Source organism: Gavia stellata, chromosome 3 (genome assembly GCF_030936135.1).
Source record: "Gavia stellata isolate bGavSte3 chromosome 3, bGavSte3.hap2, whole genome shotgun sequence".
In the NCBI taxonomy this organism is placed as follows: domain Eukaryota; kingdom Metazoa; phylum Chordata; class Aves; order Gaviiformes; family Gaviidae; genus Gavia; species Gavia stellata.
This window is the reverse complement of record NC_082596.1, coordinates 66612087-66625171: the sequence shown is the minus strand read 5'-3', so window position 1 is coordinate 66625171 and position 13085 is coordinate 66612087. Positions and strand designations below refer to the sequence as shown.

Here is a 13085-nt window from a genome sequence, read left to right as displayed (position 1 = left end):
AGAATGTAAGTCTGTAGAATTAAATGTACAGGCTGCTAAATATTCATTAAATTATCTGACCACTACATTAAAAAAACTACCCAAACAACAACAAACAAAAAACCCCACCAAAACCAAATCCCCCACAAACAGGGGCAATACCCTACACAGCCTACAAATATACAGACTACAAGGATGTTGTGAGCTTTTGCAGGGAGAAAATTAGAAGGGCCAAAGCCCAACTAGAACTTAACCTGACAACTGCCTTAAAAGGCAATAAAAAATTTTTCTATAAATACATTAACAACAAAAGGAGGGTTAAGGAGAATCTTCATCCTTTACTGGATGCAGGGGGAAACATAGTGACAAAGGATGAGGAAAAGGCTGAGGTACTTAATGCCTTCTTGCCTCAGTCTTTCGTAGTACAACCAGTCGTTCTCCAGGTATCCAGCCCCCTGAGCTGGAAGATAGGGACGGGGAGCAGAATGGAGCCCCCACAACCCAAGGGGAAATGGTTAGCGACCTGCTACACCACTTAGACACCCACAAGTCTACAGGACCAGATGGGATCCACCCAAGGGTACTGAGGGTGCTCACTAAGCTGAGCTTACTGAGCCCACTAAGCCACTTCCCATCATCTACCAGCAGTCCTGGCTAACTGGGGAGGTCCCAGTTGACTGGAGGTTAGCAAATGTGACGCCCATCTACAAGAAGGGCCAGAAGGAAGATCTGGGGAACTACAGGCCTGTCAGCCTGACCTCAGCACCGGGGAAGATTATGGAGCAGATCATCTTGAGTGCTATCACGCGGCGCGTACAGGACAACCAGGCGATCAAGCCCAGTCTGCACGGGTTTATGAAAGGCAGGTCCTGCTTGACCAACCTGATCTCCTTCTATGACCAGGTGACCTGTTAGTGGATAAGGGAAAGGCTGGGGATATAGTCTACCTAGAATTTAGTAAAGCCTTTGACACTGTTTCCCACAGCATTCTCCTGGAGAAACTGGCTGCTCATGGCTTGGACGGGTGCACTCTTCGCTGGGTAAAAAGCTGGCTGGATGGCCGGGCCAAAAGAGTTGTGGTGAATGGAGTTAAATCCAGTTGGTGGCCGGTCACAAGTGGTGTTCCCCACGGCTCAGTTTTGGGGCCAGTTCTGTTTAATATCAGTGATCTGGATGAGGGGATCGAGTACACCCTCAGTAAGTTTGCAGACAACACCAAGTTGGGTGGGAGTGTTGATCTGCTGGAGGGTAGGAAGGCTCTGCAGAGGGATCTGGACAGGCTGGATCGATGGGCAGAGGCCAATTGGATGAGGTTCAACAAGGCCAAGTGCTGGGTCCTGCACTTGGGTCACAACAACCCCATGCAACACTAAAGGCTTGGGGACAAGTGGCTGGAAATCTGCCCAGCAGAAAAAGACCTGGGAGTATTGGTCGACAGCTGGCTGAATATGAGCCAGCAGTGTGCCCAGGTGGCCAAGAAGGCCAACGGCATCCTGGCCTGTATCAGAAATAGTGTGGCCAGCAGGAGTAGGGAGGTGATCGTGGCCCTGTACTCGGCGCTGGTGAGGCCACACGTCGAATCCTGTGTTCGGTTTTGAGCCCCTCACTACAAGAAAGATATTGAGGTGCTGGAGTGTGTCCAGAGAAGGGCAGTGAAGCTGGTGAGAGGTCTGGAGCACAAGTCTGATGAGGAGTGCTTGAGAGAACTGGGTTGTTTATCCTGGAGAAGAGGAAGCTCAGGGGAGACCTTATCACTCTTTACAACTACCTGAAAGGAGGTTGTAGTGAGGTGGGTGTCTGTCTCTTTTCCCAAGTGGCAAGTGACAGGACAAGAGGAAGTGGCCACAAGTTGCACCAGAGGAGGTTTAGATTGCATATTAGGAAAGATTTCTTCACCAAAAGGGTTGTCAGGCATTGGAACGGACTGCCCAGGGCGGTGGCTAAGTCACCGTCCCTGGAGGTATTTAAAAGACATAGATGAGGCACTTAGGGACATGGTTTAGTGGTGGACTTGGCAGTGTTGGGTTAACGGTTGGACTTGATGATCTTAAAGGTCTTTTCCAACCTAAATGATTCTATGATTAACTTCTTTTAACAACTTAATAGTTTTAGCTGGATATTGAGAAAACAGAAGTCTGACAAGCACTTCTGTGTCCCTGCTGCAGAAAACAGATACTTTGCCAATACAGTGAAGATGTCTTAACACAATCTTATTAAGGAAGCAGAATTCTTAAAGCAAAGAACAGAATTAGAAATTGTATGATTGTATTCATTGATTTTATCATACTCCTGCTGGAAAACATTTAAGAATTAAATCGAGCTAAATTTGTTCTCCTACAAACGATAATGCTGTAAAAACCCTCAAAAGGCCAATTCTGCAACAAACACTGAACTAAAAACTAAAGATATTCAGCACTGTAGTAATTCTCTGCACCTATGCAGGACTGACTACCATTCTGAGTAATGGTACACTGTACCTGCAGTGTAACATCTATTTTTGCAAGAAGAAAAGAAATGGCACAGTAAGCATACAGTTTCAGACACTTCCTACAATACTAATAAGAATACATTATTATAGCCTGCACAGTACAGCATCTACTTAAAAAGAGAAAAACCCAAACCAAAACCAAACCTAAATATTACATTCTTGTCTATATTAAACACCTGGGAAATTTTGCTGTTTAGGTTACTACTACTACTGTTTTTAAGTTGTGTAGAATTATGTTTGTGTCTAGCTGTATTTTTAAAGTCATAAAACCAAGCTACTGATTGTTTAAATCATTTTACTCATGACTCATATTAACACAGCAATGGATCTATTTAAAGGGTGTGTAAATACATGAAGAAGCATTTGGCAGATGACTATTTTAGATTACAGCCTCTTGCTTCAGCTTTTCACACAGATAATTCACAGTCCCCAAACTGTACCAGCCTGCACGCAATACTGATCAAGCAGCATGCTCTGGGAAACATCATACTCTGGTCTCTCCAGTTCCACCCTTACTTTTTTATGTCCTGTGGCAGTAAATGCATAGTAATGGCAGAACAAAGACCATCCCATTTAGGATTCAAAACCAAACAAAAATGACTAGAAACTTAAAATAATTTTCTAAGGATTGTACTATCTCAACGTAGAGTGAGGACCATCCAGCTATCTGCAACACATGCTTTTCCCATGGTGCTACAGAGTGTACATCCTTAACTCTTTAGCTGCTAGGAGATGCTTCAGATTGATTTTAGGACCTGATGAAATAAACCCAAACAAGATTCCTTCCCTGAAGAGCATTAACAAGAGAAAGGAACATAGGGAGAGAAGAGACAGGTTAACACCAACAGGATCACATGCTGTATCCCAAAGGTTAATGCATGACATGAGGGAGACACAGTTATTTTAAGTACCTACTACTTTTTGGTGGATTATTTCATTGTTACACTGTTCAAACATCCTGTTTGAAAACAGGATGAGACTACAGAGCATATTCTGTAGGTTAGCTAAGGAAAGACATGGTGAGTAAGAATTACAGGAGCACATCTGACCACTAGATTGTGGCAAAGGCAGAAAGTGGAATGATGGCTGACATTGCCTATGGGCTGAAAACAAAAGGAGCACAAAAATTTGAAGCTGATGATGCAAGGGAGGGAGACCTGTGAGAATCATACATCCAAAATTTAGCAGCTACATTTTCTCTGTCCTGGAAGCTTCAGAAACAGAAGCCAGGAAAGATAAATGGAAGTTTGTAACACTTAATAGAGACAATAAAGTGAAAGTTGGAATTTTTATCCTTGCAAACAGATAATATGAACAGGATAGTCATATAAATAGGAAAAAAAATATCAAACAACAGCACATTTGAGAAGATGGTTTGAATACTGAAAGGACGCACACAGTGTGTTGAAGAGGTGGTTTAGGATATGGCCTGCGTGGGAAGAAATGTTCACCTGCAACAGAGCAAAGGGATGAAGGAAATTGAGAAAAAACATACTAAATTACATTTGCTTGTGATTAATCTGGTTTGAGACAATAGTCTTCACAATAGCTGTGAAAGATTAAGCATGAGAAACAGGGCAGAACAGAGACAAATGTCCAAAGAGAAGAAACAGGTGCTATCTGATGAAATGATACCATCCCTCAGTATGGTATCAACAAGAAAAGGAGAGAAGGGGAAGACAGCCCTGCACCATTCCCTTAAGAGACAGAGTAGAAGGAGGTGGTCACACACCACAAAATGAAAAGGCTAATTTGGTACAAGTAGTAATACAGAGATCTACCAATACACTTCTTAGTACAATGCTCCATCTGACTTGTGCAAACAAGGACTTAGTGCTTTCATTACAGGTGCTAACCCAGTTAGAATCAGCTCTGGTATCCGTATGCAGCACTTCACTGTGTCACACTGACATCCCATATTTTAAAGAATAAGGTGAGGAGGTAGGCAAAGAATCAAGAAAAAAGCAGTACCACTAATCCCAATTAGGAGGACACAGAAGAGAGAGGACTAGTTTAACAAATCACAGTAGTAAGAAAAGATGAACACAGAATATGGGTCTAATGACACTGTGTGGAAGGAGATATCGGAAACCCTGGTAAAAACTGCTCCACTGAATTGCAGGATGCAGACACAGATGGGAGGAGAAAATAAGAAAGCAGTTAGTGTGGAAACCATGAACTTGCAGGTGAGACAATAAAGACAATAGGAATAGCAGGTGTTCAGACAACTGAAGTCTACAGTCAGTTATTTCTGGAGAATGAGGAAAGCAGAGCTTGCTTGTTACTTGTATGGGGAATGAAGGAGAAAGAAAGGACTAAGGATAGATGAATAAAGATTGACAAGCATGAGAGTAACAGAGAGCATCTTAAGATACCCTTATAGCCAAAACTAGGATGCCAAGTAAGGCAAGAACACAAACCCAACCACAAAAGTCTTTCAGAATCAGGAGAGAGGGAAATGAAGAAAGTGGGCAAGGATCCCAGGACGGCACTCTGAAAGGGTTTTATGAAATTGCTCCGGTGATTAAGGTACTAGGAGAAGTAAAGAACAGTTTATTTGCATCTTTTGAAGGAGAAAGGAGTTCTGGGAGATCACTGTAGTGACTTTGCATTTTGTCATGCAAAAAACCTACTAATACCCAAGAACAGCTACCAGGAAATAGTGCATTCTATTAATTAAAAAAATGAAAAATAAAAATTCTGTTATTGAAGGAGTATCACCACCCAGAGAACTACCATTGTAATCTCCTATCAGGACACAAAAGTTTTGAAAACTTGTGCCTACAGGGCTGTATAATGTAGACCTAAAGCAACTAGGTTAAGCACATCCAGCTATTCAGAGTGAGTATTTTTCAACAAGCACGGATCCTAAGACTATCCTAAGAAACGTTTACCTACATGCTACACTGCTACTATTTGAAAAAATAAAACCCAAAATGTTGGATGTGTCTGTGCAGGATCATGATCAAATCTTATGCAGCAAATTAACATAGTGAAGAAAATTATCAGAAATAGGCTGTGAAGGTACAAATACACATGATCATAGCAGGCAGAAAGATACTCACTGAATCCTCGTCTTGAATCATCTGAACTAAATTATCAAGTACTGGAGTGAGATTTCTGAGGGAAGAAAAGTTAGGAAGACGATGAAATCAGCAGCTTCTCCTCATCCATTCTCTTGTTATTTAAAACAAAGAAAAGTCTTACTTGGATTTCATGTTGTTAAAGTTTTTGCCTAACGCCAAGTGTCTTATTGATCGGTTTTTACTAAGCCAGACTACAAGGGTTGAGAGGTCAGATTCTAGGCCTGTAAAGAATCACATTAGATCAAGAATTAAAACACATTTTCACAGAAGACCCAGACAGGGTCCAATTATTAATGCCATATTCATTCAAGTAACTATATCAGTGTAGTAATTTCCAAGAGCCCTAAAAAAATTTCCATTCTTCCATTTTTAAATATTTTTCTCTTTTTTGTCTCTGTTTTTCTGAGAATAAATGCTTTCTCTAAAATGAGCCCTTTAAATCTCCATCTTAATCAGCCATTGAAGGCACCTCTCAGAAACGCAGAAGAGAAACGTAGTCCCTTATCCATAGTCCAACCACACAAGGGTAGTTCCTCGCATTGTCAGGCAGAGTTTAAAGTTCCTTTGATAATTTTGAGACCATGTTAATTGCTATTTAGTCTTAGTAGAGCTGTGTACCAACAAGGTCTCAAAGCCTTCAAGTGCAAAAAGGCTAACGTTAACACACTACGAATAAAATGACCTCAAAAACAAGCCAAATTTTATTCTATTCTTGAGTAAGAAAAATAACTTGCTGTAGCATTGTATTCCCAAACTAGTGGTGTATTTGAAGAATCCACTAGTTAGATTACAATGACTCAGGATCCAGATCCACAGGATAATTTAGATGTCAAATATCTGTATTTATAACAATCCATCTGTTTACATAATTGTACTGAGTCAGTAGCTCCCAAAGCTTTCCACTTGCCAATCCATCGCACCTTTCTTGGGCATTCAACTGTACTGGGAATCTCTTTCTGAAATACTTCTGCATTTGGCTGTCAGAGGGGCAAACTCAGCAGGTGAATTCTTCCGTTCCATGCATCTACAATTTGAGTCTGCTGGATGAGAAGCCAGCTGGTATTCCCAGCTAAGATGCTCAGGACCTCCAAAGCACGAATAGTCCAAGACTCTTCCAAAGACTCAAACAGGCCTTCTCTGTCCTGAAGCTGGTCGACCATTTGCTCCAAACTTCCCTCTCTTGCTTTTTCAGTATCACGACCTTCATTCTGTATCTGGACTTTCCCTTCCTTCTTTCACTACCCTTTCATTTCTCATTTGGCTTCTCATCCTCTTGTACTTAAACCCAATTTCCTCTAGATCTAATACAATGCTTGCTTCCATCAATTTATTCTGCTGTGTTACGTTTATCTCAAACAACGTAAACTTCTGAGGGTACAGTTACTCTACAAATATTTCTTTATAGCAGTAAGAGTTCTTGGTCTGAGGCATTTCCATAACCAATATGGCCAATAATCATAAAGCAAGAGTAACCATCCTTGACTACACTGTGACCTGAAAGAAAAAGTGTTTCTCAGATTCTGGACTTGCACGACCCTCCATTCCTGTTCTGGGTACTTACCATTGTCTGAAATATCTAGGCTGGTGATATTGTGTATTTCTGCTATGCATCCTTCCAAGACTTGTGCACCTCCCGATCTTAACTAGAGACAAAACATCATCCATTTGGTTTCAAGATCACACAGAAAACAGTGGTAGGAGCTTTGTGAATACAGAAGGCACTACCAGCAGCAAAAACAACAGCAACAGAAGAAGTTACAAACATCAACATGACAGCCTATGCACACATTCCTACTATTCTCAACCTTGGCTCTCACTATTTGCATATAAATGAGAAAAGGGACTCTCTTCCCTTTCTCTTAAAACTACTGCTCATCGGTTAAATCAGGGAAAGATTTAAACAGTGCAGACACAAGGAATCCTTTAGCACTTGTGCCAGGCAGTGACTACAGGAGTGGTGCGGGTTCTCCACATGAAAGGGCCGGGACATTTCCAACATCCAGTGAGAAAAAAATAAACTTAGCCTAGCCTATAAGCATGCAACACTGTCACCCTTGAATTCCACTACAGTCAAGGCTTATAGTAAGCATCTTCTTTCAACTCTTAGCACAATGCTAGGGTGCCCAGATCAAAGATGAGCAGCAACTTAAAAAAACAGAACCCAAAAACCAACCAATGAAATTATGTTGCCCTGTCACTGAAAAGAAAATGTAAATAATCCAATTGTAAAATGGCCACAAAGGACCATAAACAAAAGAAATTAGTGATTTACCTTATTCTTAATTTAAAAATAGGCATAAAAGAGAAAACCAGCAACAATTACAAAAATGCCTAGCTGGAAAGTATCAATTATGATATTGTTAATCTGAAATATTAAATTAATATAAAAGAAAAGTCAGGATTTAATGCAAAAACAATGAAATAGCCTAGGGGAAAACATCAACATTAAGAATCAAAGTTATTAAAACTTACACACTTATTTACTAATGCTACTGAATTTAACAATGCAAAATATTTTTTTTCCAAAGAAACAAAAGCATTTTCTTATTTCTTGCAGCTACGCTAACTATATAAAGCGCATCTCACTTTATGAACATCCTCCAGAAAAAGACTTAAGCAAAAGAGGGGAAAAGCTCTACAAAAATTGTATTTTTGTATTTTCTGTTTTCACTTTCCTTTCTACAAAAAAATGGAGAGCTTTTTCAAACATGAAATAGCCTTTTTACCTCCTGTGCATAAAAAATGAGTAATATATTACTTAGTCAACTTACTTGGCTAAATATTCTCAATCAACCTGCTGATATTTCTGTGAATAGTCTCTTTTATCCATGCTATAATTAAGGAACCACAATTGCCTTCAGAAGTATTTCTCAATAAAGACTTGATTTGGCACTTTTTAGAAATTTTGAGATATATGATTGGTTAACAAGCAGCTCAACAACTTGGCCTGAGCATTTAAAGTACAGTGGTGGTCAAAGACAACATCTAAATCGTAAGTCACATCTGGAAGTGTAAGAGATACAGAATATAAGGCACCTTCCCCCTTCTGCATAAAACAAAGCCTACCTATCCTTCACCCTATCCTCTCAAGAAGTGGTCAGGTTAAAGTCTGCATTTCGGCCAGAAGTGGTGCACTTTTAACTCAACTTTATTTTTGCAAGAGCATTTGTAGTATTTGCCGTATGAATGCCAAAATCAGTTTTGCTCTCTGCTGCTCTCTCAGCACGGCCCACCACAAGACAACCATTTTATACAGTGTCACATCTATTATTGCAGAATCTACGGAACTGGCAGATTATATGCAGTCTTGGATTGGTGGTTGGTATGGTAAAAGTTTTAAACACTAAAATTATACTCACAATAGAATCCAAATGCTTATGCTATATATACTCTGAGGGTTGAAATGAACAATTTTTCAGGAGCAGCTTTCAATCTTGTACTGATAACTCTATATTCAAAATCTTAAATACACAAACATTTCATGTGCAAAAATGGTGATATCTATTTAATCTGAGGGTGATGATAACAACTTGACTTTTACGATCAAAATTTATTGCAACTGTATTAAAATAATACAGACATATATATAGATATAAAAAGCAGAGATTAATTTAAGGGATATTTGTCAGCGTGGACTGTGATACTGAAAAAACCCACCTCTGTAACATCTCCTGTGTGACATACTTCTAAGACTACAAATATGAGCTCTTATTCAGAAAATGAAGAACAACCCATCAACAATTAAAAATGCCAAGCGTGTTCAAAGCTATGAGGTACCAATATGGGAAGGGCAAATAAAGCTGCTTACTGATTTAACAATTAAGGTAAAGCATGGAGAGTACTTACACAGTGACCAAGCTAAGGGAAGCAGAAGGGAAAAGAGTGAAATACATCAGTGCTGAGCAGGTAGAAATAAAAATGTAATTTTCATAGTAAAAATAATAAAAAACAAACAAACAAGCAATATAAAATGATTAAGCTTGGAGTTAATATACCGGAAAATCATGAGAGCAAATGAAAAGTGGTGGGAGAGGGAAGGAACAGAGAGATTTATCCTTCCATAGTTGAGTACAGCTTGCCTGATGTAGGAAAGAGGAGGGAAAAGCTGAAGCATCAGCTTAATAGCCTCTTAACAGCGTGTGCTTGCAGGAACAGGGAGTAGTGCAGGTCACTGGTTCTGAGCTTCCCACAGCTGTTTCTGAGTGCAGATTACCCTGCCCAGATTGCAGAGGGTCAGGGAGAGGTGGAGCAGGATCCTGAGGTGCTGAATCCACTGAGAGTACTCCCAGCTCCTGGCACATCAACTCCCCTGATGGTGGAAGCATAACTTCTTTCCAAAGCACATGAGAATGAATAAAGCTCAGTGATGTGAAAAAATGGTAAGGGAAGGATCTAAGGAAGTGCTGTCAGTTTGGAGGAACGAGCTATAGGAACGCAACACTGCGCGTTGGGCACGGTTCCTTCCTTTCTGTCATGAGTTGGCCATGACCACTTGTGCTTTGGTGGCCAATACTGCTCGCCCCTCAAAGGGCTCCTCTGTATCCCATCCTGGGAGTTATTTAATGAAAGGCTTATGTTTTCATTCCTGTCAGCCCTTGTTGATTTACATGCTAATGTATACTCTCATTACTTATGTTTAAGTTTTATTGATTTATTCTTTTAAGGTTATGATTACAGGACCTCATTTTTGTTACTTTAATTACTCCTCCCTTTTCCTTCCTCCCTCTGAAAGAAAAATTAACATTCGTCTGATCTCTCTACTCGGAAGGCAGAAGCATGTGTACTTGACTTGAAAGCTTTTCTATTTGGAATTTACATGTAATGCTCTTCAAAGTAACACCATTTTTAAAAAAGTATAAAATATCCGAACAAACTATGAAATGCGTTCACAATGATTCGGGTTTTTCTTCAGAAGTAAATCTGTGCACATTCCAAAAGCAATCAACCATGAACCTAAGGCAAGGACCTCAACATGTTCATCAAATTGCATGTTTTCTACTTGAAGGGACACCACTGCCTTTGAAAGGCACTTCCAAAACAGTTAATGCTCAGGTGATGGACTTGGAAAGATCTGCCTAACAAGTGAGAGGCTTTCTTTGCAGTTTAAAAAGGAAAGGGTGGCTGCTCAGCTACATAATGCCTGAGCCAAAGCTGGTTCATGTTGTTTTTGGCAAAAGTCCACACAGTTCTCTGTGTAACTTTGCCTCACTGGTTCCCCAGGGTCTTGGCTAATCTTTTGTCCTAAGTTGTAGCCACGCAGGTATCATCCTGCAAGAGCATGGACAAACCTGAGAAACAAAGTGCACAGCAAAGCACAGAGAAGAAAGAGGGAACAAGATAAAGCAAAGCAAGCTGCCACAATTGGTATTATTTATTCTTGAGATATTTAAAGCCATTTGCACAGTGCCTCTTAAGTTAATGGCGTGCTTCAATCAACTTTGGTAAAAGTTCCTTATTGGCCTGAATTGATTAGGAAAGCAGAATTTCTCCCAAGGTTAAAAAAGCAAACCTGCAGAACAGGAAGCATGTCTCCAGTTTTGAAGGAAGACAATCAAACCACAGACAAGCCTTCAGGGCATGCAGCTTCCTCTGACCCATTCAAATTTGGGCACCTAGGAAAGTCCTGCTGCAGGGTCCTGAGTAATCACAGCGCCAGAGAGTAGAAGCTGCCAAGCAGCAAACAGCACGCTGGCTCAGTATCTAGAACAGCTACACCGCAAGGAGGGTTTTGCCAATCAGGTGCTGCACGTGCTTTGAACCTCTGTGCTCATTATTTAGGATGATGCTGTAACACACAGCAGCTGATTTTTACCACAACTCCTTCTCTGAGTTCTAACTTTCCCACAACTTTTGACTACAGAGGAAGAATATCTTGCCCAGTGGATTTCACAGGAACTCTAATTCCATATCATTGCATCTTTTGAACACATCCTGATAAATATTCCTTACCTCACAGCTACTGAGATCTAAAGACACCTCCTTCAGATTGTGATTGCAAGCCAGGCCTAATAAAAGCGCTCTGAAAAAGATCAATTTTAGAACCATTTAAAAAAAAAAAAAAGAAAAAGGCAGCTTTACATCATTGTCATCATCATCTAAGCGATCACAGGTTAATACACCTATAATGCAAAGAACCATTTCAAAACAAAACCACACCAGCCGAGCAGTTATTTTTTAAATGACAATGGCAGCACAAACCTGCCACACTTAGAACACTCTAGCAGCTTCAAAAACTGCAGGGATGCAAGGCTGGTAAAGAAACCATAAAGCTAATGCTACATCGACATTTAATAACATTCACCAGAGATTAATTTTCTTCAACATTTGCTTTCAAAGAGCAGCAAATGATTACAAAAGGTGTGTTTTATTATATGACCATACTAACTCTCTGATTTTCCAAAAATTCAGGAAAAAATGGGGTTTTTAATATGTGCAAGATGCAGTGCAGCCAGCCATTTCCGCCAGGCACAGTGCCTCTAACACTCAAATGTTGGATCGTGTTCAAATATCACACAATTCTCCACTTCTGCAACTCAATAAATATTTACAGATTTCAAAATTATATTCACAGACAATGGTATCCTTTGCCTCTAGGCAGAATGGCAGAGAAGTGTAGCAACAACTGATGATGATTTTCATAAATCCACCTTTAAAGCCTTACAGAAGTTTGTTTCCACATATAGAAGTTAGTGTTAATATCACATTTGTATTAATACTGCCAAATCAGAAAGTACAACAGTACATGTCTTCGAGAAGGAGCAAACACAATCTGTGTATACCTTCTAGTATCTTTAGAATAGATGCTGCTTTGAATTAGTAATTGAACAGAGAAACAGAAGGACTTCATCCCCAAACTTCATTTCAGCCAAAAGCAAGCTAACAGAATCCAAGCTACTGATGCATGGAGATAAAAAACAATCCATTTTGCTGAGCCATTTGCCTCTACACTTGCTATGCAAGTAGTGTGTAAAAGACACATTTAAATTGTGTGCAGCCCAGGAAGGTTTTTCATTTAAACCTGTTTATAACTGCCTTGCAGGTATAAATGTTAATCAGACCGTAGCTGTTAACAAAGGCAAATATCTTGTGCTTATTTACTTCTTAAGCTATTATTATGCACATTTTGAAAAAAATGTGAGCTCTGCAACAGTTTTTACATATTTTTAGATGATCCTTGTCTATATTTCCTTCCCAAATATGCTTTTCTTCAAAGTTAGTCTGGTTGATGTTAACTTCACAAAGAACTTCCTAAACATTTTGAGGCAACCTAAAAAATACAGTGCAACCACAAAAAAAGCAGATTAAAAGAGAGACACAGTGGTCCTTCAAATGCACTCTCTTCACAGGAAGAAAAACAGTTTTTTTTTTTCCCTAACCTCTTTCCTATAAACTCACCCTAAGAAAATCTCGTGATTTCTCAATTCTTTGTCATGAAAAATCACCAGCATTCAAAGGCACTGAAAGCAGACATATAATTTTACTTCACCGCTATGTTTAAATCACACACGTGGCGATACATGGAAAGGTCTTGT

The 13085-nt window shown here is 39.8% G+C and overlaps 1 protein-coding gene across 1 annotated transcript in view; it reads right to left on the bottom strand.

Moving 5' to 3' along the window:
• Positions 1-13085, bottom strand: part of CARMIL1 (capping protein regulator and myosin 1 linker 1) — a 200810-nt gene that overhangs the window by 66697 nt on the left and 121028 nt on the right. Inside the window, exons 17-20 of the mRNA XM_059836225.1 lie at positions 11503-11572; positions 7115-7196; positions 5675-5774; positions 5533-5587 (exon numbers count right to left, since the gene is read on the bottom strand). Coding sequence (XP_059692208.1) covers positions 5533-5587; positions 5675-5774; positions 7115-7196; positions 11503-11572 — 307 coding nt within the window. The remainder of the gene's footprint in view (positions 1-5532; positions 5588-5674; positions 5775-7114; positions 7197-11502; positions 11573-13085) is intronic.